At 39.8% G+C, this 20,266-nt stretch overlaps 4 protein-coding genes across 9 annotated transcripts; 2 read left to right on the top strand and 2 right to left on the bottom strand.

The window, feature by feature from the left end:
• Positions 1 to 1,863: 1,863 nt before the first annotated feature.
• On the bottom strand, positions 1,864 to 11,409 carry LOC124309131 (metastasis-associated protein MTA3). 4 transcript variants are annotated; one of them, XM_046772414.1, is made up of 13 exons: positions 10,410 to 11,405; positions 9,103 to 9,170; positions 8,789 to 8,882; positions 7,785 to 7,973; positions 6,211 to 6,462; positions 5,715 to 5,986; positions 5,358 to 5,546; positions 4,772 to 5,200; positions 4,039 to 4,693; positions 3,792 to 3,938; positions 3,689 to 3,718; positions 2,978 to 3,248; positions 1,864 to 2,764 (listed from the first exon to the last, which is right to left on the bottom strand). In XM_046772414.1, exons 1-13 carry the CDS (start codon positions 10,513 to 10,515, stop codon positions 2,623 to 2,625), a joined length of 2,844 nt encoding a protein of 947 aa, XP_046628370.1. In that variant the 5' UTR covers positions 10,516 to 11,405; the 3' UTR covers positions 1,864 to 2,622. The 4 variants fall into 4 exon arrangements, with proteins under 4 accessions (XP_046628370.1, XP_046628372.1, XP_046628374.1 ...); XM_046772417.1 differs by having other exon boundaries at positions 2,627 to 2,764; positions 2,974 to 3,248; positions 10,410 to 11,409; XM_046772416.1 differs by lacking the exon at positions 3,689 to 3,718 and having other exon boundaries at positions 10,410 to 11,403.
• A 192-nt stretch (positions 11,410 to 11,601) lies between these two features.
• On the top strand, positions 11,602 to 13,470 carry LOC124309146 (uncharacterized). The gene is made up of 5 exons (XM_046772471.1): positions 11,602 to 11,841; positions 11,984 to 12,382; positions 12,476 to 12,671; positions 12,779 to 12,994; positions 13,117 to 13,470. Exons 1-5 carry the CDS (start codon positions 11,772 to 11,774, stop codon positions 13,367 to 13,369), a joined length of 1,134 nt encoding a protein of 377 aa, XP_046628427.1. The 5' UTR covers positions 11,602 to 11,771; the 3' UTR covers positions 13,370 to 13,470.
• A 99-nt stretch (positions 13,471 to 13,569) lies between these two features.
• LOC124309144 (dimethyladenosine transferase 2, mitochondrial) lies at positions 13,570 to 16,908 on the top strand. Of its 3 annotated transcripts, none has more exons than XM_046772466.1 (4): positions 13,570 to 14,475; positions 14,652 to 14,959; positions 15,042 to 15,268; positions 16,772 to 16,908. In XM_046772466.1, exons 1-3 carry the CDS (start codon positions 13,717 to 13,719, stop codon positions 15,229 to 15,231), a joined length of 1,257 nt encoding a protein of 418 aa, XP_046628422.1. In that variant the 5' UTR covers positions 13,570 to 13,716; the 3' UTR covers positions 15,232 to 15,268; positions 16,772 to 16,908. The 3 variants fall into 3 exon arrangements, with proteins under 3 accessions (XP_046628422.1, XP_046628421.1, XP_046628423.1); XM_046772465.1 differs by lacking the exon at positions 16,772 to 16,908 and adding an exon at positions 15,967 to 16,128; XM_046772467.1 differs by lacking the exon at positions 16,772 to 16,908 and adding an exon at positions 16,030 to 16,128.
• A 329-nt stretch (positions 16,909 to 17,237) lies between these two features.
• On the bottom strand, positions 17,238 to 20,074 carry LOC124309156 (transmembrane protein 179). Its single transcript, XM_046772484.1, has 2 exons — positions 19,587 to 20,074; positions 17,238 to 19,097 (listed from the first exon to the last, which is right to left on the bottom strand). Exons 1-2 carry the CDS (start codon positions 19,694 to 19,696, stop codon positions 18,542 to 18,544), a joined length of 666 nt encoding a protein of 221 aa, XP_046628440.1. The 5' UTR covers positions 19,697 to 20,074; the 3' UTR covers positions 17,238 to 18,541.
• Positions 20,075 to 20,266: the final 192 nt, after the last annotated feature.

A 20,266-nucleotide genomic window follows, 5' to 3' on the forward strand; every position in this document is an offset into this window, starting at 1 on the left:
GGTTCAAGTGGAAGTAGCCTAATTATAGGCAATTAAACTTAGTTTATTTGTCCAAGCGCAAGTAGCCTAATTATAGGCAACCGAACTTACATGTGTGCGACGCGGCCTTGCAGTTGTGAAGGCGTACCTTCGATCGCCCTCCTCGGTTCAGATGTTCTCCTGATACCAGGAGTAGTAATTTTTCTCTGCAATCCCTCCGATTTCCATAGTTTCAAGCGGAAGTAGCATGCATGCATCGCGACACAGACCACCGACGCCGTAATTTATCGAATCATCAATCAATCGAATCTGAGTTAAACTGCATAATTTAATACACGAATATGCATCCGATTGTACGCATGCATTATAATTTGGTATGGCATAATTCGGTGTAGGATAATCTTGTGCAGTGTGATAATGTGTAGAATGTGTGGTATAATCATGTGTAGAATAATTCGTGTGGTTTATTGATGATTCATTTATTTTTCCATTCATACAGCAGTTTATACACGAACAGTGTAATATTCTAAGCCATCACATGTATTTTGCAGTAATGCATAATGCACCATAGCTGTAAAAAAAAACGGTCAAGATATTTGGATACATGCCCAATTATATTTCACAATCTTACCATTAGTATCTAATTTTCTTAATTCATTAGGTACTCTGCAAATCGCAGTTGCATAGTAGATATATGCAATATATGTTTAATCTTGTCAACATGTACATTATGGTCAACACTTTTTTATACATGTGCAGAAGAATTTCATGTGGAATAATTATGCCATAATTATGGGCAATCGTGTCACTCCATTACTTTCATACCTCTCCAGCATGCCATACCTGATTTAGTTAAAATATGAGTAATAGTGCAACAAAACGTACCTGCATTTAGACAACCAAGCACGAACATTTGCTGCGTGAGATCGTCACGATTAAGCGCCTTGTGATAAATATGATGTTCATTTCAGATAGCCTTGTACATACGAAGAGTACATGTTCTAGATGTCTTTTTTCGAATTTCCAACAGTCCAGTGAATAAAAGCAAAAATCGCCTTTTACAAATTAATTCTAATACAAACCAAGCTCGCGTCAAAAATGTATGGAAACTAAGGGCAACATGTTACTGTTGCATGCTATTAGCTCTTTGTAACGGATTTCAAAAAATACCGGAATCAATGTATAAAGATGTTACGTACATTATATTGACATTTTGATGAGAGATGATGATTTTACACAGTCTAAAGTAGCTGCCATTAGCGAATCCAAAAATACAGCTGAGAAACCGAAAAATGTCCCTCGTATTTTCTTCACTGTTGATCCTATGAAGTTTCAGCAGTCTTTCTCGCATTTATTAGGATACTATCAATGGTTATATGATGCTCACGAATCAAATCTTAAACAAAGCGACTTTGAAACAGAGTCAGATATTCCCCAAAAATTGTAAATAAGTAACGTTTAGCGCTATAATTTTTTGCGGCAAAATTTGACGGGATTTTTAAAAACCCTGATTCTTCCATCTACAACGGTTGCAAATGATCTCAAAGACCTTGTTTTTAGTGAAATTAAGAATATCAAAAACATGTTCTTTCCCTGCGTTATGTTCACCAAAAGTCAACCTTAACATATACTTTGAGACATAAATGTTATTTGATTCCATGTAGCTTCGAGATCGGATTCAATAGTCATGACACAGTTACGTTGAGCTCTTGATCCTGAGAATAAAGTTCATTATAATCCATTCAAATAGAGGACCCTCAAGGTATGAACGATAAAGAGAAATTAACTGAATGAGACGTAGTACTAATAATAGTAATAATAATAATAACAACAACAACAATAAAAACAACCACAACACCATGTGAAGATAATTATAACAAGTAATTGTCCTTAAGTATATGTATTTGTTTATTTTTGCGACGGATGTCATCAAACTTGAAAATTTAATAAAAATATTCACAATCATCATTCTTGCGCTTTCACTCGCATTTGTTTCATCCCGCATCTAATATATAACGGTCAACTCAGGCAAAATTTGCCCATCAATATTTAAACACGCACATGAGCCAAGTGTTATCAGCTTCAAAACCAACGTCGCTTAAAGTTCTTCAAGTCAATTATATTCACTGATGGCATATTACTGCGCGTATGTAGAGGATGGATAATAGATGTATCAGTTATATGTGCTTCTATTGACGAGCCTGCTTCCGTACGTTTGTAGACATGTATATGTACATTCAGTTAATAATAATCATTATTATCAATAACAACGATAATCGATTACTACGAATAACTCGTTTTACTATTTGAAGTCGACGTTAATGCCAGTATTGCCGTGTGACCATTGGGACTGTAATATCAAGAATTACCAACATTTCTTGAATGGTGTTCACATGAATTGAGAGATTCTGTGTAATCACAAAGAAGACAAGGTGACAGACAAGTGAGAGCTTATGAATATCTCGACGCACAACATAATTTGAGATGTAGTCGAGCAGTTATGGTAATTTATCTATTCCCTGGTATTAACGTTGAATGAAGTTTATTTCTCAACTCCTTGCCGATCGGTAAGCCCCAATATAGAGCATTCAAAATTTATTGTTGTAATCATCATCATCATCATCTTCACCATTATCACGACATCTAATCAAGAATGACGACCATGTCGTCGCCTCGTTGAGCCTTTTGAACAGGAGGTGCCGGATGGTGAGCAGGCGGCAGTCGACGCCACGGCTTGCGCGCCGCCCGTCTCAGTTCCACCGACGAAAGCGTTCTTCTAACTCTCCTGCAGAAAACACAAACAAAAAAGAATGTTACTAAAAACATACCTCTTATCAAACCATCAATAATCCCTGGTTCATTTTTCTACAACAGTGTTTTCCTGCCAAACATACTCTGGAACAAATGAACTGGCCTCGGTCGGTCAATAAACAACAAAAAATAGGAACCGTGTTTACTGAATGAATCAGGGATTAAAATTCAAATTGAGTATACCGACTTGGCCTGATCGGAGGCCCGGAAGTAGACATCGTCAGGGGCATCCATCCAAGAGATAACTTGTTTTCGTGCGTTGCTTCGAGAAATTGGTGGTTGACCTCCATGGAGATGAGTAGGTGGATGAGGTGCCGCTCTACCATTTAGTGGAGAAGGTAAAGGCATTGCCGCGGGAGTTGAGTGTTCCAAGGTACTCTTAGAATGCTGCAGCTGCTGTGAATGATGAGCTCTTTTCGCAGGTGGACCGCCAGAAAGACCAGCATTCAGAGCGATTCCTTGAATGAAATAATGATAATATTACGATTATTCCGATACAGCACAAAAGATTCGAAAATAACGTTTAGGCAGACCGTACATGGAACGTCTTTACGTGGTGATAAGCAAGTTTGAAAAATTTTTACAACTCCCAAAAAATGCCGAGTACGGCGAATATAAGGAAGCGTCCCGTGGAAATGGACACATTTCAGAGGAACGAATGGAGAATTGGTGGCCAGCTAGGCGGGTTTTAAACTACTCATCTTGCAGATGCGGGTCGCAATTTTGTATTTTTCTATCTAGTTACACTATTTTCATTAGGACCCATCGACAATATTTTAAATCTATTTCAGTTCTGTACTTCAATGATGAGAAATCGTTTTTTTCAAAACAAGGAAAAAAATGCAAATTGTACGAATATTTACATCAGTCATGACAATAGAACTTGATTAGTCATTACCTTCGTCCCAGTCCACATCCGAGTAAAAGCCAACAAACAGAGAAATTTGACAGTATTTACATTGTTCTAAGAATTCTTGGTATTTTAAAATAATGGTGCTCACCATCGGACCCATTTATTTCATCAAACGGCGGTCGTGTGCGTTTAAGAATAGTCTGCTGCACCTGTAGCGACGGCTGGGGTTGAGGAGTCAAAGGTAGCCTGTCAGCCTCAGGTTTGTTGGGAACTCTCTCGTACAGAAGGCTGCCGTCTATGAAAACATATAGGAATAGAATTCAGCGAATGTGTGTTTAAGATGCGATGTAATCGAAAAAAGGATCATAATATTATAACAAATCGGCTCTTCGTACCAGGCGCCTTGGGAGGTCTTGGAAAGAAGACGCGATCCGGTTGTTTCCGTTGAGCAGGTGCTGTAAGGGTGAGCCAATCCCAATCGCCAGGTTGCCTTGGAGAGGGATGATCGCCGAGTCGCGTAGCAATGTCAGTTACGCGAGGACGTGGTCTGGGTCGCGTTGCTCTGGCAAGGATTCTTAGTTCCCCGGGAGTTTTAGTGGCCAATTGCGGCGAGGTGCATAAATGTCTGAGAGGTGTGGCATTGACCGGTTGATGGGGTGCACGAGCAGCGTGACGGGTACGCAATTGCGCAGCACAAAGCCTACGCGCCGCACGCGCTAGCGCGGAAGTGCGTAAATAAAAAGCGGATCGCGTCTTCATGACCGGACGCGGCGAACCACCCCCTGCACCTCCGCCACCACCTCCACCACCTCCGACGCCGACGCCAACGCCGGTCCCGCGCAGGTCGACGCCATGCGCGCTCGCGTAGTGTCGGCTCAGGTGGGCCTTCAATTTGAATTCTTTCCCGCAAGACGGTATACTGCATCGATGCGGCCTGTGGGCGCCTACGGTTCCTCTACCCTCTTCATCGGAACCAGCACCACCTGCTCCTGCACCAGCAGATCCTACTCGTTTCCTCTCAGAGTCCGCATCATCTATGCGCGACGGTACCTACGGACATATCGTATTTGTATCACGTCTTATAGAGTTTCAATGGAAAGTTGGACCAAGTGAAATTGCACAAACTACCTTGAGACCTCCGTACTTCTTCCAGTAAGTCCAGCAAGACTGACAGAGTCTGCACTGCATGTGGGACGGCCCCCAAGCGTACCACTGTCCGCTTTGCATGCCTTGGCAGCTTTCGCACGCTTTACTGCTACCAACACCAGGTACCAGCAGCGCCCCTACATCTCCGGGGACGTTGCCATTACTACTGCCATTGAGTATATTTGGCAATTTCCCATTGCTATTGTTGTTGTTGTTTCCTAACGGTATTACAGTGGTGGTCGAAGGTGCCGACCCAGTACCCGATGGTGGTTTATTATAGTTTGGTATATATACTTGTTTCAGCTTACTCTCAGCCTCTACCGCTTTGACACGTTTTTGCTGTACATAACGGTCCGTTGTCTTCCACATGTAGTAGTACTCGATTACATTTTTCAATGTTTTCCAGGGTAGCTAATATCGTAAAAGAGAACATGTCGTCATTATTTTTACTTTAATAATTCAAATGTACTGAAAAATTTCAATGATAAGAGAGCACAGAGGAAGTAAAGGAAGAATTCCTCGTAAATATATAAGTATGCCATTAATAATACTGGTTAGTCAAACTTACAAAGTCCTGGCGAATGTCGGAAAAGTCTTTGCCGTACTTGTCAAGAGCCTCTTCGAAGAGGTTTGCCTCCGAGGCGCTCCATTCCTCCATTTCATCTCTGCATAATACAGGACCGGAACTGGGCACTAACGACGACATGGCTTTTGCAACGTCATAGTTGTGCCGATGCAGAGTGTCCATGGCATGAAACTGTGATAATAATGAAAATAATATTCAATTTAGTTTAGTTCAGGTTTCGTGTGTTGATAAGTTAAATATCACTCTGGACACTGCACTCCGTATATTACTCAACATTTGGTTACAAGACTGTACAGAATTTAATTATTGCTAGTGTATTAGATCACTGAGCTTACTCACAAGCGTAATATCTCTAGAAGCAGCAGCCGCAGACATGTGAAGAGAAGGTTGTTTAACGGAAGAAGAGCAATCTAGGGCACGAGCAAATGTGCCCACTGAGCGGCTGACGACAAGAAATTGATCTATTTGACGATCGGTCAGTGAATGGCGAGGAGTCCAAACCAATGTTTCTAGATCCTGGAGTCTTCGTGGGTCTGTTTCTCTTTCTACCGTTGTCAAAGGAGCGGAAGCGATTCCGTCAGCCTGGTAGCGGCTACCAACCCTGATTTCCCCTAAAGAAACAAACACGAACCCGGTAAAATTCAGAACAACTTATCAACAATATACCTGCTATTCAAGATCCTACAAATTCTCTCTAAAGCCATTTGCAGTTTCGGCTAAAAGAAACAAAAGTGTATAAATAACGAAAACTCGACTTGCCTTTGCAAGTTGTTCATTTTAAAATATCAGCAGTGTGGGATTTTAAAACAATCAATTAGTAAATGCTATTCATTACCTTTGTCAGCGAGTAAAGTTCTCTGCGCCGGATCAAAAACGAGGCAGTAGAAAAAGGAATCTTCTTTGTTTAGGTAACTTAGCAAAGACTCTGTCTCATTCAACAAAGTAACACAACATTTTCCCCTTATATGAGTTGCAGGCATCGTATCAACCTGGCGTGACAAAAACAACTCTCGGTGTTTCATCTGGTGTCGTTGCTTGACGCTAAGATCGCCTACTCCCCCACTTCCTACGGACCCTTCGTCCACACCTGTATTTTTAATTAATAAACGACAATAAATGAATGCTGGAGCAAAACATCAGTGCTCATTGTAATATACATAAATGAAATTGCGTAACAAGGGCTTATAATTCTTTCATCTTTCACTTCGCTGAATACTCGCTGGAAGATATCATTAGTTTCATTAGAAAAATAACGAAAAAAAAAGACTGTTTACTCACTGCCCGTATATGTCTGAAGCATTGCTTTTATCACAGAAAATGAAAAAAATATTTTTATATAATCAGAGATCGACAAAAATGTTCAAACGTGTAATCAAGCTATATTTAACTATCCATCATGTTCGCGAATGCGTGTATGACCTTAAATTAATTACCCTTTTTTTGAAGTTTGAAATATTGTTCTTCATCAAGTAGCAGCCTCAGATTACTAAAGAATCATCATGACACATGGTGGGATTTGTCACTATTTGTATGCAGGGAGTTACAGGCAGAAATACAATAACAGTGATCTAGTACATTTTTATTATTAGTGAATAATGAAGTGATGAATCAAAGAATTCTTAAAAGCATTTCCCATTTGTGGAAATGAAGAAAATTAATAAAACCAATTGAAAAAACACCATACATACAAACTTGTGTAGCAAAAAAAAAAAAAGAAAGAAAGAAAAAAAATATATGTCCGGGATTTCATTACTCGTACATAGATGCAGAGAAACAGATGCAATGCTACAGCCATAACGCTTCAGAGAAGCAGCATTGATTAATATCCAACTATCGTGTCACTTCGCCCTTACAGTGATTTGTATCTAAACTATTGACCACCACCAAGATTACAAAGTATTTTAATCAATCCCACCCTTGAGTCAGTAGCCGTGGATCATCATTGGCTGCCACTACCGACGAACACCAAGGAAAACTTGGACAAGAAATGTTTGATTGCCAAAAGAAAATTAACGAATCTAACCAGCTAGATTCACGTCTTTCAATAGCAGAGCAGACAAAGTAATCCTTTTTTTTACCAATAACTATGAAAATTATATCAATTCTCATCAAGATAAGATACAGCTCTCACATTTCCGTTATTGACGGCGATTACATAATTTACAGACATAATAGCAATTGTATTGAAATCTTCGAAATTCGGTCTTACCCGAGTGATAAAATAACGTACAGTATAACCAAAATTGCTTATTTCAACAATCTACAACTCGGAATGAAAGTCCTAGCTGTATAAATGCCCGTGTTGCACTTGTTCATTATTAATGTCGTACGTTATATTTTATGTTTGGCCAATATTGAGTAGACAGTTTCAATTGAGCGGCGAACAATTCAGTTTGCTAACTGACTCACCGTGGGGCTCCTGGGCCTCTGAAAGCGGAGCCTTTAGCCAACCACCTTTACCTCCTGATTTTGCTGTCGATTTAGGGCCCATCCCAATGCTATCTCTACCAGTTATATCCTTAGTCGAATCCGGATTATCCAGTTTTTGAATCTGGGTGACAGCAGGGGAATCTGACCTTTGCTGCTCCACACTTGCCACTGGAATTTACATGAGAAATTCACTCCACCTTTATATTTCTGACCGTGCGTTTCCAGGACTTTTCAAAGTCATTAAAAACAATATCATTAACATCCAGGCAAACAAATACCTAAGAACATTACAACATATTTATGCTCAGATGTCGTCTAATCTTGATTTACATTGATCAGAATAATAATAATATTACTAAAACTTAATAAGAGGGAAAGAAAATATCAGCAGTCAAACCTTGGTCACACAAATAACATGATATTTTAGCAATGAAAAAAATTATAACTCTGCAGGAGTTGGAAGTGGATAATTTTACTCTTTCTGTGTATCACAATCAAACAGATATATGGTTGTAAACTATTGCGGACAGATAAACGCTCCGCCAAACCAAACCCAAATCCTATACCATTACATCAACGATTCATACACTCTGGGCTGGAAAAGACAGTATGAAAGTGGACAGTGGTGAGGACGGGGTATAGAAAAAAGAATTCAGAATAAGGTAAATACTACTCCCGATAGCTTTTCCATTGCCTCTTCAAATAGATCGATACAGTTAGCCCCATTTCTTCTACTACAACTCATCATGCATACTTTGCCAAAATTTTCAGCATCTCATTACTAACGCTAATTGATACCGGAAGAGTAGGACCAGCCTATTTTTTAAATATGTACAATGGCATCATATCAAAATACATAGATTATACTCATTTCTAGATACTTTTCAAATTAATGTATGGAATTGGTATAGAAACAAATGATGGATGATGCCTTGATGAAAAGGTAATTTTTATAGAAATCGACTAAAGCAGTGCAAACTTACATTGATGTTTGTCCGCAAGCATAATTAAAGTTGATGGAAGGTCTCGGCGCCGAAAGAAACACATCACCTTTGCTTCAACATTTCCACTCGCCGTCTGAAACATTGATCCAATTCAATGTGAATAATTAAATTCACGCTTACTTCGATTGAGAATATTTATTGATAGAAACTGGTTTTTTTATGACCCAAGGTGGATTCTCTCCACACAGGCCTAAACATATTATTAGAATAAATTTGTCTTCTTAGTGAGTTTTGACACCAAGAAATTACTTTATGTTAACCACTTTATACTTATTACATATGTCTACAAATACCTTGTTCAATTCTTCTATCCTACGAATCTGATAGGGTGAGGTTGACGACGTCTCAAAATACACATAGTCTGAAAAATATCGAAAACAATATCATTATCTCAGTGCCTATCAATTTCACAAAACTAAAGCAAAACCACCGGTCAGTTTTGGTTGGTCGTTGATGTCAATATCATTTTGGCTGAATACATGTAATTTTTTGTTACATCGTGTACACGTTACTATTACTTCTATTAGTACTTTTTTTTTTTCATAAGGAATGTACAATTTTCCCATAAATTGACCAACTAAGCATGGACAGGTGTCTGCGCAATAGTAAGACAATTTAAATTCCCTACGCCTGTTCGCATGATAAAGTAACTCCGCTTCAAACCCTGAACCATGATAATACAGGCATTTCTATGCATCATAATTCCAAGCCTCTGTTCATTATCACGTGAAAATAAATGTATCAAACAGTCAAAAATTTATAAAGATAGGTAAAGATATTCGAACCATAGTTTCTTTGCTCTTCAGACGAATTGAAATCTTGGCAGAAATTCTTTAAATGACATACTTTTCCTTCCAAACGCATACCAGAAATATGTATGTAGTGACAGTGGCCACTCAGGCTGAGGGAAGGAAGGCTATCGTACAGAGGTAGCGCAAGACACAGAGTCCCCACAACCACCAAATTTTCTCTGTATAAAATTAACATTAATTTCATCGAAGATTGTGACGCTAGAATCTTGATCTAATCATTGTTCAACAGATTCGATTAGATTTTCATTACATTTTAATTGTATGCTATAATATAAATTTCATGCATACAGAGGCGTATACAGTAACAGTCCAGGGCGACACGTTGTGTACAAGAAATTTTTTCATAACAGGAGCCGAGAGGATGGATAATGAATGTGCTCAACACGGATAACAGGAGTAAAAAAGAAGCAGAGATGACGGAAACATGAGTATTCGACGTGTCCGACGCGTCTTAAAATGCGGATGGCGGACGCTGCGCAAGAAACAAACGACCGGCGGCAAGGGGTCGCACGGATGTTCATCAGAGAAGCGGCGAGTGTTGGACACTGTGCGTAGATACGTACGTATGCCGATGAGGAGGGGGATGGATGGAAGAAAGAAGGAAGGAAGGAAGGAAGGAAGGAAGGAAGGAAGGAATGGGGGGAAGGACGGGGGAGCGGAGAGGGACGCGTACAGGCGCCATCGGTTCTGCCATTTGCAAACATTCATTTTTCGTAGGTGATTAAAGCTAGGGGGAGGATTGAAATGGTCGAAAGAGCGATTTGATGGAATAAAAGAATGCGTCATACCTCCAACCCGGTACATGTTTGCAGTCATGTTGCACGAGTCTTGAGAATCGATTTGCGACGCCCTTTGAAAATTTGTTTTAAAATCTTCGTAGTATTCGGCCGGCATCGGCGCTCTCCCTTGCAAACGCGCACAATCGCGCCACAACTAGGGGACTTTAGCCGACACTTGAGACGCACAGTCGTCGTTGCCGTTGTCGTCGTCGTCGTCGTTGTTGCCTAGTCGTTGTCGTCGCCCTGCTAGTCCTAGTCCTAGCTCCGTTCGTCACTTCATCGTAACTTTTTAACCCTCATATGTCCATCGGTTACGTCCGATTATTATCTATTTATCACTCATACGGCACAGAGAATTATATCGACCTGTGATCACCTGGTTCGACGCGCGCACAAATTTCACGTGCCCGTTAGAACCGCGAGCATCTTTGGCGGCGGCCCATTCCGTTCAACAGACCAACGCCATTTTCATTTTGGCGAGAAAGAGAGCCAAGCACACACTGTACAAACCCGCAACTCTGTGTCTCTCTCTTTTCCACTAGCCCAGCGCGGTAGCTCCTTCCCTTTTTAATACCGTTGAGTCTCTCTCTCCAAAACACACGCGCACACGTTACAGGTATTACATATGACACGTATGTCGATACACATGTATACATGCGTCCGTAAACGAACGTGAAATATCACCCCTCTCGTTTACTCGTCCACCGAGTCGTCAGCAAGCTAGATTCGTGCTGGGCTCGGCTTGGTCAAGATTCCAGCTCGACAAACGATCCCGCAATCATATCGTTGACGAGTAATGTACTGCTTTCACTTGGACTTTACACGAGTGTCAGAATTCGGCAAGCTTTTGTCAACAAATCGCGCACGGAACGCCGCCCGGTGTGACACGGTACATCACAATACAGCACAACTTCACACCCTGGGTTATCGTAGACGAATGAAGTCATAGGTGCGGAAACTCAGTAGTTATTTAAACCGCTTAACATTGCGGGACACGGGACGCGAACCACGGAACACCACGGCACTGGTCAAATATCATTCTTTTCGTGTAAGTGGCGCTGCGATCGTCCATTTCCGGGTTTCACGCATGAATGCATTACTTGCTCACCGGCAACCAAGACGTGTTGCAGATACCATGGAGACTAGAGACAGGAGCACGAACTGCTGCGTGACTATACAATTATATTCACTCAACTGAACCGCAGTTCGTGCTCCTGTCTCTAGTCTCCATGGTAGATACGAACGACCAATTACCAATTACCGACGGAGCCAGACCACGTGGATCCCTGAACAACAGATAATATATTACTCGGGGTTAACTGTAAACAAATATTCTTCTTGTACAATTATCACGGACAATTAGCGGAAAAAATGAAACATCCGATAGAGGCGGTAATCGATAAAGTTTCTCTCAAACCGAATAAAATTCAACCGATTATTGGTAAGAAATAATCCCACCCGACAATACGACACATAGAAAAAGCAATGCTAACCTTACTCGGCACGTATCCATTGTCATACGTCGATTAGGCGATTTGGATGATACTTTTTACTCATATTTAGTCTACAAATTTGCCTTTCAGTTGATTTTCAAAACGGAGAACTAAAGGATGATGAGGCTGTCAATATGGAATGTGGATTGTACTGTGACAACAAAGTCAACAGACAACTACTCGCTCTTTCGAACGGGCAGGTGGTTTATAAAGGTTACCGACCTGATCCTGACGAAGCTCCGACCTATACCATGCTTGCCATTCACAATAGGAAAACTGGCAAAGTCCGTTTAGTCCAAGCTGAGAGATGGCAGGTAGCTCCCGTACTGGACAAAGAACCAAAGGGCGGCAAGGACGTAGATGACGACAAAATTGCTCTACTGAATAAACAGTTTGGTTCCAAAAGGGTTAAACGAAGAACGGAGCAGATAGAGAGAATGAAAATTAATGTCAACTCTGTTACGAAACAACTGGAGGAAACAGTTTCTAGTAAGATTGGCAAATTGATGCTCGAAACGATCTGTTTCACTTCGATAGTATCATTTTTTAATCAAATATTCAATCATTTTTCAACCTTTGCAGACATTAGTATCGAAAGGACAGATCTTTCACTACCGTCGTTGCACGACGAATCGGTAGCGAACACAAATTTACCTGAGTGCAACAGGAATGCTTCCGATGTTCAAGATGTATATAATATAAATGACATCGTTCCTCCGGCTAAACTGGAAACCTTGTATGATGCTGCCAAATCCGTCTTAAATCAAGAACAAGAAGGGTATTGCAATAATATCGCTGAAATATCAATTCAATGGAAAATCAAATTCAACATAATTTATGATAATACTTTCGCAATATGTACATGAGATGAATCGTTCCTTTCAGAAAATCTAAATTCTTTATGGAAACTTTAAAAGTGTTGAGGACGGACGATGGTTGTACAGTAAAAATTGCACTACTGCTTTACCTAGAAGCAGTTGCTGCTTGGCTCAATATGCCAATAAAAGATGCCAAGAAGAGGGGAATAATAATATGTAGCGAATCGAGTGATGTCAATGACTACGTTATACAAACTTATAGCATGCGTAGTGCTCAGGGGAGGTAAACATTTATTGCTATGTTATGAAAAATTTAAATCGAAATAATTATTTTCAGTGAGTAATAAAAGCAAGTTCTTGAAAATTATAAGTCATCATTGGTCTGTATTATGGAATTCGTTGCAGGCAACGGCCGAACAGCATGCGAGACAAAGGAATTATGCACTGCTTAATCCTCGGTCTTACAATATCAAACTTTACACTGGACTTGAATCTTTTCACAACGATTATAAAAAACGGTGCTGGAATTAAGAAACTGGGGGAATTGGCGAGATTCGTAGGTGCAGTGCCGACAAAAGACAATAAGAACGTTGTAGTACTTAAACTACCATTGCCACCGCAGTTAGCGCTAGCTAAAAAAGGAAAAAAGAAGAAATAACCACTCTTCTATCGAAATGTGTATTCAAGCTCAATACTGTAACGAATCCATATTTTATTGCACAAGATGCCGGGATTATTCTAATAAATATATTAATAATATGTTGACCGCCTTCCTTACAATCCAACCATAATTATTTTCGCACCAGTTTCGTTATCATTCAAGCATATGCGCATAACCCAGTCGGTAGGCATACAAGCATGCATCTAACATGCGCAGTATAATGCGCGCAAAATCGACGTTGTTGATCTTTCCTGCGAATTTAGAGCCACGTGCTACCACCGTCGTGGCCATAGACTTTTAGTTGTGAATCATACCCATTCGTAGAACAGTTAAATTACAGATAAATGATTGGAATCAAGACAAAGGCTGGATTTTTATTCCGTAGATTTATAACCTCAAAAATCTCGAAATTCATAGAAGCTCAAAATGTACGTGGGGGAAGATACGCAAAATTTTGCACTGTTTCAGTGGATCAACCGCCTCGGAGGACAAGTGTTCCGCTCGGTAGAAGACGTGTGAAAGCGAGGGAAAAGATATTAGAATATTTCAGCGGGACAACGCTCCAGGAACACATCGACGATCTGCCAATAAATCTGATGAATTTGTCAAGCACAAATAGCGAGCATTTATACTTGTGTCACGATGGTGTGGCCTCGCAAGTTGTAAATTTGATACAAAACGATCTCATGACAGACTCTTCCAAAGTCATTGAAATGAACCCAGGGATGGGTTGTTTGACGAAGAAAATTATGGACGCTGGCATTCAGTTCCTAAAAGCATTGGAACCAAATGAAAAGTTTGAGCCATTTTTGATGGACTTGTCGAAAGAATATCCGGATAAATTAACAATTGACAAAACAGATTTTATGAGCTTTTGGAAACTAGTTCACCTCGACAAGTACGACGAGGTCAAAAGGGTGGCTCAGCTTCTTCCAGAGTTTTCACGTGTTCCATGGGGTGACAAGCCTGGTCTGAAAGTTGTCGGAACTGTTTCGGATACCAAATTTGTTAGTTTTGTAATGATGGATATAATTAGACAAAGCAAGATGTACTCCTACGGAAGACCGTGCCTTTATCTCTGTTTACCGCCACGCGTTTGGGAGGTTTGTTATATATCGGAAGTCTTTTTAATTGATTCTTAGAAATGAATGGAAGTGTCATAGTTGTGAGTTGGGGTTGGTCGGGCGTGATTTCAAAATTAACAGTTCACCGCGTAGTCTGAATTAAAATATATCGCCACACGCCTCTTCATAAATATTTCACTATTCGTTGCTCTCAGAAATTCACATGTGATGGATCAACCGGACTGGTCAGGTACACGAGTCTGCCCATATTATTTCAAACGATATTTGACTACAAACTACTTGGTCAAGTACCTAGAAAAGCATTTTTACCCTGGCAGTTGACTCCCATGCGATCTGACAAAGGGAAAAAGACCAGGACTGAGGAGTACATGTACGTTGTTGGGATCGAAGGGAAGAAAAATCTCTTCTCAGAAGTTATTGATGAAAGACTCTTACAGGCGTATTGGTTTTTTGTTCATCACAATATGTACGCACGAACAAGCAAAGTTATACAACAAATGGAGTGAGTTGTTCCACATCCAATAGCAGTTATTTCGAGACAAGCTACTCGTTTATCGTTACTACCTTAGCCCTTTCCTCGACAGAGCCTGGGAACCGGGTTGTGGACCTGCTTTAATCAAGCAAGGATTTAATGTTTTCACTCAATTTGGGGATTTGACATCGGAAGATATATTGAAAATCTTCAAGGAATTTTCTACCTGGCATAGCTTTGGATCTTCGTTCATACCTTGTATGGAGAATTCATCCCAGAAAATGGAGACGCTCTTCTTCTGAGTCAGAAATATGGTTCCTTTACATCCTGTACAAATAGGTATACATACATTAATCAGTTACGACTTACCTTTATCGTTGTTTGGATTATTACATACAGAATCCAATCGATGGAAGTTACCCAATATATTTTTATCGATACATGTACCCGTTGATACAGCTGTTACTATATCCATTTGCTCAATGAAAAATAGAAATTCCTTGCAAAATTTCCGCGAAACACAGAAGAAATTCTTATCGCCAATACATTACTATAAGACGAACTTTGGTTTTTTCTACATAATTTTTGATACAAAGAAGTAACAATAATTAATAAGCAATGGATTAGTCAATTTTAATCCTAGCTCAAACTTGTCAGCAATCACGTAATTGCTAGCTGTGATGTTTCGGCATATGAATCTATTGCCACACACCGTCCGCAAATTACCATAATTCTAAAATGAAATTGAAATTATAATAGGACGGTAAAATGCGCATGAGTGTTACATGGTAGAGTAAAAAATTTTCCGAGAAGCTGATAAAGATTAATTAACGAACATTCCCAGTGCATTATATTCTGACTAATTATTTTGGTCCCTGTTTTTGTGCATCATACAACGGATTGCTTATCTTGTTTGTGCTATACCCAAAAGCATAATAATTATAATACATAATATGTTATTCTACCATGATCCCATTGCCTGATAATGACCACCAGTTCACAACCAGTTCGTATTTTTGTTATTTCCTTTTTCTCAGTAGTAGTTAGCCTTGGAGCTCAAGAGGCTCCGTGGTATAACGGTATATTACATTACTCTACAGAAAACCTCTTAGTGTAACTACCGCCGCAGTGCTAGCCTGCCACTAACCAGCAAAGCTTTAAAGCGACAAAGAATAATAAATATCAATAACAGAATCGAATCCTCAGTTGTTTCTTTGACCTAACTCGTTTATTCTTCAGTTTTACTTATGCTGATCATAAATATTCTGTAATTAAAACATACAGGTGTTCCTTGGGAAAAATCCAAATTTTCATTGAAGATTATTCTTTTTAAATATGGTGTGGTTAATATTGGGATTTTTAACGGTGATATTTACATTGGGAACATCAGGTCAAGATATCAAGTTCCCAGATGACGAGAACAGTGGAGATGTGTTGAGTGGTAACAATGCAACGGTAATAGAAAATTAGCAAGTCGTAATATTCATTATTATTTTATAAAAATAACAATTTTTTTTATTTCAATGTAGTGTTGGTTTGAAACAAAAAGTAGCAAAGGTACAAGATTAAAGTTTTTTGGACTTACCTCAATCTATGGCTTCTCGATATCTGTAAACTTGATTGAATGCACGAAATTCTATTCAAACCTACTGAAAATTGAGGATCAATAAGATACCAGATACGAGGAATCAAACTTGGAAGTGGCAGTCTTTTTTTTCTTGCCTAAAACGAAGATTGATTTTACAGATTTGATTACCAGAGCGATGCAAATTGAGTCAATAGTGCTCTTTGTAACAGCAGGTACAGTATACTAGTGAAGTGTGATGTATTGATCATTTCCAGGAGGTAACTGAGCGCGTTCCACTTGACATAGAAGATCGATGTCCTGAAAACATGCTTCTGTATCCAGGGGATGGCGCTCAGAGCGTATGGGAGTGTGATTGTAAACCTGGCTATCTCTACTTTCCGCTCAACAATTCATGCCACCCTGCATACAGGCAGGGCCCTTGCCGGCCCGAAAATTACGCTGTTCTACCACAAGGAGAAGTAGTCCCAAAGTGTGAACGGAATCCCTGCAAGCAAGATGGCTTGGTTTCTTACAATAATACGTGTTACGAGTTGAGGAAAATAGGGGGGCCGTGTGCTCAAAACGAATATCTAATTGTCAACGACGCCACATTTCAGTTGGAATGTACATCGGCAAGTACTGATCCGTTTATGATCATAGATGCACCATCGAAGCTGTGCCCCAATGGGAGTCGTAGAAATGCGCTTGGCATTTGCAGAAAAATGATTTAGGTCACTTACATTTTGTTAATCATCTGTCACATTTATTGCATTATTAAATACATTGTGAATATCAAATATCTACACAAAACTGATATTTTTTATGAATCGCCTGCTTTTTTCCCAGCTTTATTACGCTCCTTGCTTAATCTTGTTACGTTACTTTTCTGAACTCTTGACAAGCTGTTAATTGTATCTTTTGTGACAGTAATATGTATTTGGGATTTCACATAACCACTGATTAGCTCCAACAACAAGCTTCACGCTCTAGTATGGTCGTTAGTTTCTTCTTCTTTTTTTTTTTCTTACGCATTCCCTGACGACAATCATAAACATCGAACAAAACGAACTCTCAGCCTTCTTTCTTACATGCAAGTTGGTTTACATGAGACAAAGTCTATAAGTTAACTGATTGATGTTCAATCATATCATAAGTTCTCAGTTTTTTTTATTTGATCAATCTACTATCCAGACCTATTTAAGGGTACCGCTTGTCACTGCCTTTATAGGATTCGCAAGTACAGACTGTGTATTTCATTGAATTTGATAGATAGACTGAAATAAACTAAATAAAATACAATGCCATACACTAAGAATTTGTCCGCCAATGTAATCTAATCCTTGAGACACGAAAATTTTCGTAATTATAACCGATATGTTCTGTTGATTTATTGTTCGATGAGTTATAACAAAAAGTAGCCCCATGTCAAAATAATGAGCTTGGTAATCATTTCGATAACAACCTTCGGCGTCAAGTACGTAAATAGACATCGGTGCTTTGGGGTGTCAAGAATTATGGATATACAACTGGCAAAGGTCACAAGCAATAACATCTAGTGAGATTAAAACAACCACACGGATGATATTGGGCGATACTTTATAGCCGATGATTGCCAAATCATGTTGCCTTTTCAGTCATATCTTTGTTCAGATATCTCCATACGCGTTGGAGGAATTCCATTCCACCTCTTTCAAGAATATAACATAATAAAATGAGCTTACTCTTTACATATTCAATGTAATCCTATTACACATTACATTGCCACGAAACCCCTGTGGCATAATTTACCTCCTCTGACAATTTGAGAGATTTTTCACTTTTAATTATACAGAATAGAGAAACGCATTCAATATCGAACGATGTTTCTGTCTACGCCTTACTTGAAAGAAGGTCCATACTATTGCGCATACGCAGGGATCTCGGTACTTTTTTATATGTTGGGATAAATGATTCAATTATAGGTACATTTGACTATTAATAGATACCTATAATTCATAAGTTCATCAATGGCATCCCAAACTATGAACCTTCACTTTATTTCAAACCTAACTGTGCATCGGTTGGGAAGACCTATCACCAGCTTGGATCAATCTCTGCCTCTCTCTGTACATGGATACTTTCATATTTTCCAACTGGTGATACCTCAACAGCTTTAAGACGGCAAATACCGAGAGGCCTACCCAAACGGACAGGCTGCTCCATGCCCCGAATTGGGCAGCACCCAATTCTATGTGGAACCCAGCAGTGTCGATTCCGTCAGCTTTGTCTATATCGTTACCTGCTGCAAGCTCGCACGACGGAAATCTCTTAGTCATACATTGACACCACGTCATGAATCCCAAAGTGATAATAACAGCGGCGATGAGAGTTAACGTTGTTAAAAGTACAGAGCAAACCACATCTACAAATGCTGAGAGAAAAGAGCTATCCTCCCCACGATACATCAGCATGGATAGGCGATATATCTGTACAGCGCACATTAAGAATAGAACCAGACCGACGAGTATCGTGTAGTTACAATAAGCCTGCGATGCCCAATTAGCCATAAACTGGCCGTCGTTCTCCTGCCATATGCCTGTAGAAAATAGAAGGCAGTGCCCGCTGCAAATAAAGACACATTATTCACCCACTTTGTAGATTTAGCGATCAGTAATAATTCCTAACAAAATACAATTAGTCTCAACACTTGGTTTGTGCCGGGGTATTAATTGCAACGTAGCTTCTCGCACGCCTACGAATCCTCTGGCACCTTATTCCATGTCTCAAAAGTGACGCTCGAGGATATCTACCTGCCGAACGCTGCTTATCCAAGATTATTGACCGCGGTTTCGATAGGTCTGGCCTTTGTTCTACCATCGTTAGAGTTTCCATTAATTACAATATTCTAATGTATGTTAGTCAGTTGGACTAACAATGCGGGTATCCGTTGTCTAGCAGAAGCAAAAGGAGAGACGGGGGCGTGCGAATAGGCCCTGCCTTTTAGTTACTGCAATTTATATTTGCAATTGAAGGTAGAAACTGACGAGAGGCGAGCCAATGGGATTTAAACTTAATTATGAGGTATTTAATATCACGATAAATGCAAATTACCGAAATTCATTTTGATGAAGGCTCATGGGCACCATTATGCATAGAGACAAAATCAAGGCGACGACGTATCCAGCTATCTGGCTGAGCAGTAAAATATTCGTCAAAGCCATTTCTTCGTTATTCCAGGGCAGGTTGGGATAGGTTGACTACCATCCGCAAGATAATTCGACCTCCCCGCTATGATAATCACTGTAACTTTTTGACTTGACCTCAATACGTTTGGATTTTCTTAACCAACTCGATTGTCAGCCCGATGATGCGTGTTCCGACGGTCACCAATGATATTCGTTTGAATAGGTATATGTTATTCTTCGATCCTTGCCTTGCCTATCGAAATTCTGTATACATACTGTTTACACCACTTGACAGTGACAAAAGTTTGGACGTTGCTATAGTCAAATCGAAACCACACACGGCCAACGGCACGCAAATACCAAACATGCATGATGCATGTAGGTATGTATGACATACAATACGTACAGTGTCGTATGATGCTTTGGAAATGTTGCATACAGCGTATGACGCACAGATAGATGCATCATGCAAAGTATGAAACGCAGTGCAGTGATGTTGCATGTCACATGTATCGAAATGTCACAGTTATTGAGTAGGCTAAATGTATCGCGTCGCCTTTATTCGCTCCGTTAATTTGTCAGCTGTTTGCAACGTGACGCCTGTCG

The sequence above is a fragment of the Neodiprion virginianus genome, chromosome 7 (genome assembly GCF_021901495.1).
Source record: "Neodiprion virginianus isolate iyNeoVirg1 chromosome 7, iyNeoVirg1.1, whole genome shotgun sequence".
Classification (NCBI taxonomy): domain Eukaryota; kingdom Metazoa; phylum Arthropoda; class Insecta; order Hymenoptera; family Diprionidae; genus Neodiprion; species Neodiprion virginianus.

Excerpts from the sequence above, each read along its gene's own strand:
- LOC124309131 (XM_046772414.1), bottom strand. The coding sequence starts at position 10,515 with ATGCCGGCCGAATACTACGAAGATTTTAAAACAAATTTTCAAAGGGCG. Across the intron at positions 7,974-8,788 it reads GCTTGCGGACAAACATCAAT|TGGCAAGTGTGGAGCAGCAA; the intron begins GTAAGTTTGCAC and ends TGTAAATTCCAG. Across the intron at positions 3,719-3,791 it reads TGAAATAAATGGGTCCGATG|GCTTTTACTCGGATGTGGAC; the intron begins GTGAGCACCATT and ends CTCTGTTTGTTG.
- LOC124309146 (XM_046772471.1), top strand. The coding sequence starts at position 11,772 with ATGAAACATCCGATAGAGGCGGTAATCGATAAAGTTTCTCTCAAACCG. Across the intron at positions 11,842-11,983 it reads TAAAATTCAACCGATTATTG|TTGATTTTCAAAACGGAGAA; the intron begins GTAAGAAATAAT and ends TTTGCCTTTCAG. Across the intron at positions 12,383-12,475 it reads ACTGGAGGAAACAGTTTCTA|ACATTAGTATCGAAAGGACA; the intron begins GTAAGATTGGCA and ends CAACCTTTGCAG.
- LOC124309144 (XM_046772466.1), top strand. The coding sequence starts at position 13,717 with ATGATTGGAATCAAGACAAAGGCTGGATTTTTATTCCGTAGATTTATA. Across the intron at positions 14,476-14,651 it reads TACCGCCACGCGTTTGGGAG|AAATTCACATGTGATGGATC; the intron begins GTTTGTTATATA and ends CGTTGCTCTCAG. Across the intron at positions 14,960-15,041 it reads AAAGTTATACAACAAATGGA|AGCCTGGGAACCGGGTTGTG; the intron begins GTGAGTTGTTCC and ends TTTCCTCGACAG.
- LOC124309156 (XM_046772484.1), bottom strand. The coding sequence starts at position 19,696 with ATGGCTTTGACGAATATTTTACTGCTCAGCCAGATAGCTGGATACGTC. Across the intron at positions 19,098-19,586 it reads CTTCATCAAAATGAATTTCG|CGGGCACTGCCTTCTATTTT; the intron begins GTAATTTGCATT and ends CTTTATTTGCAG.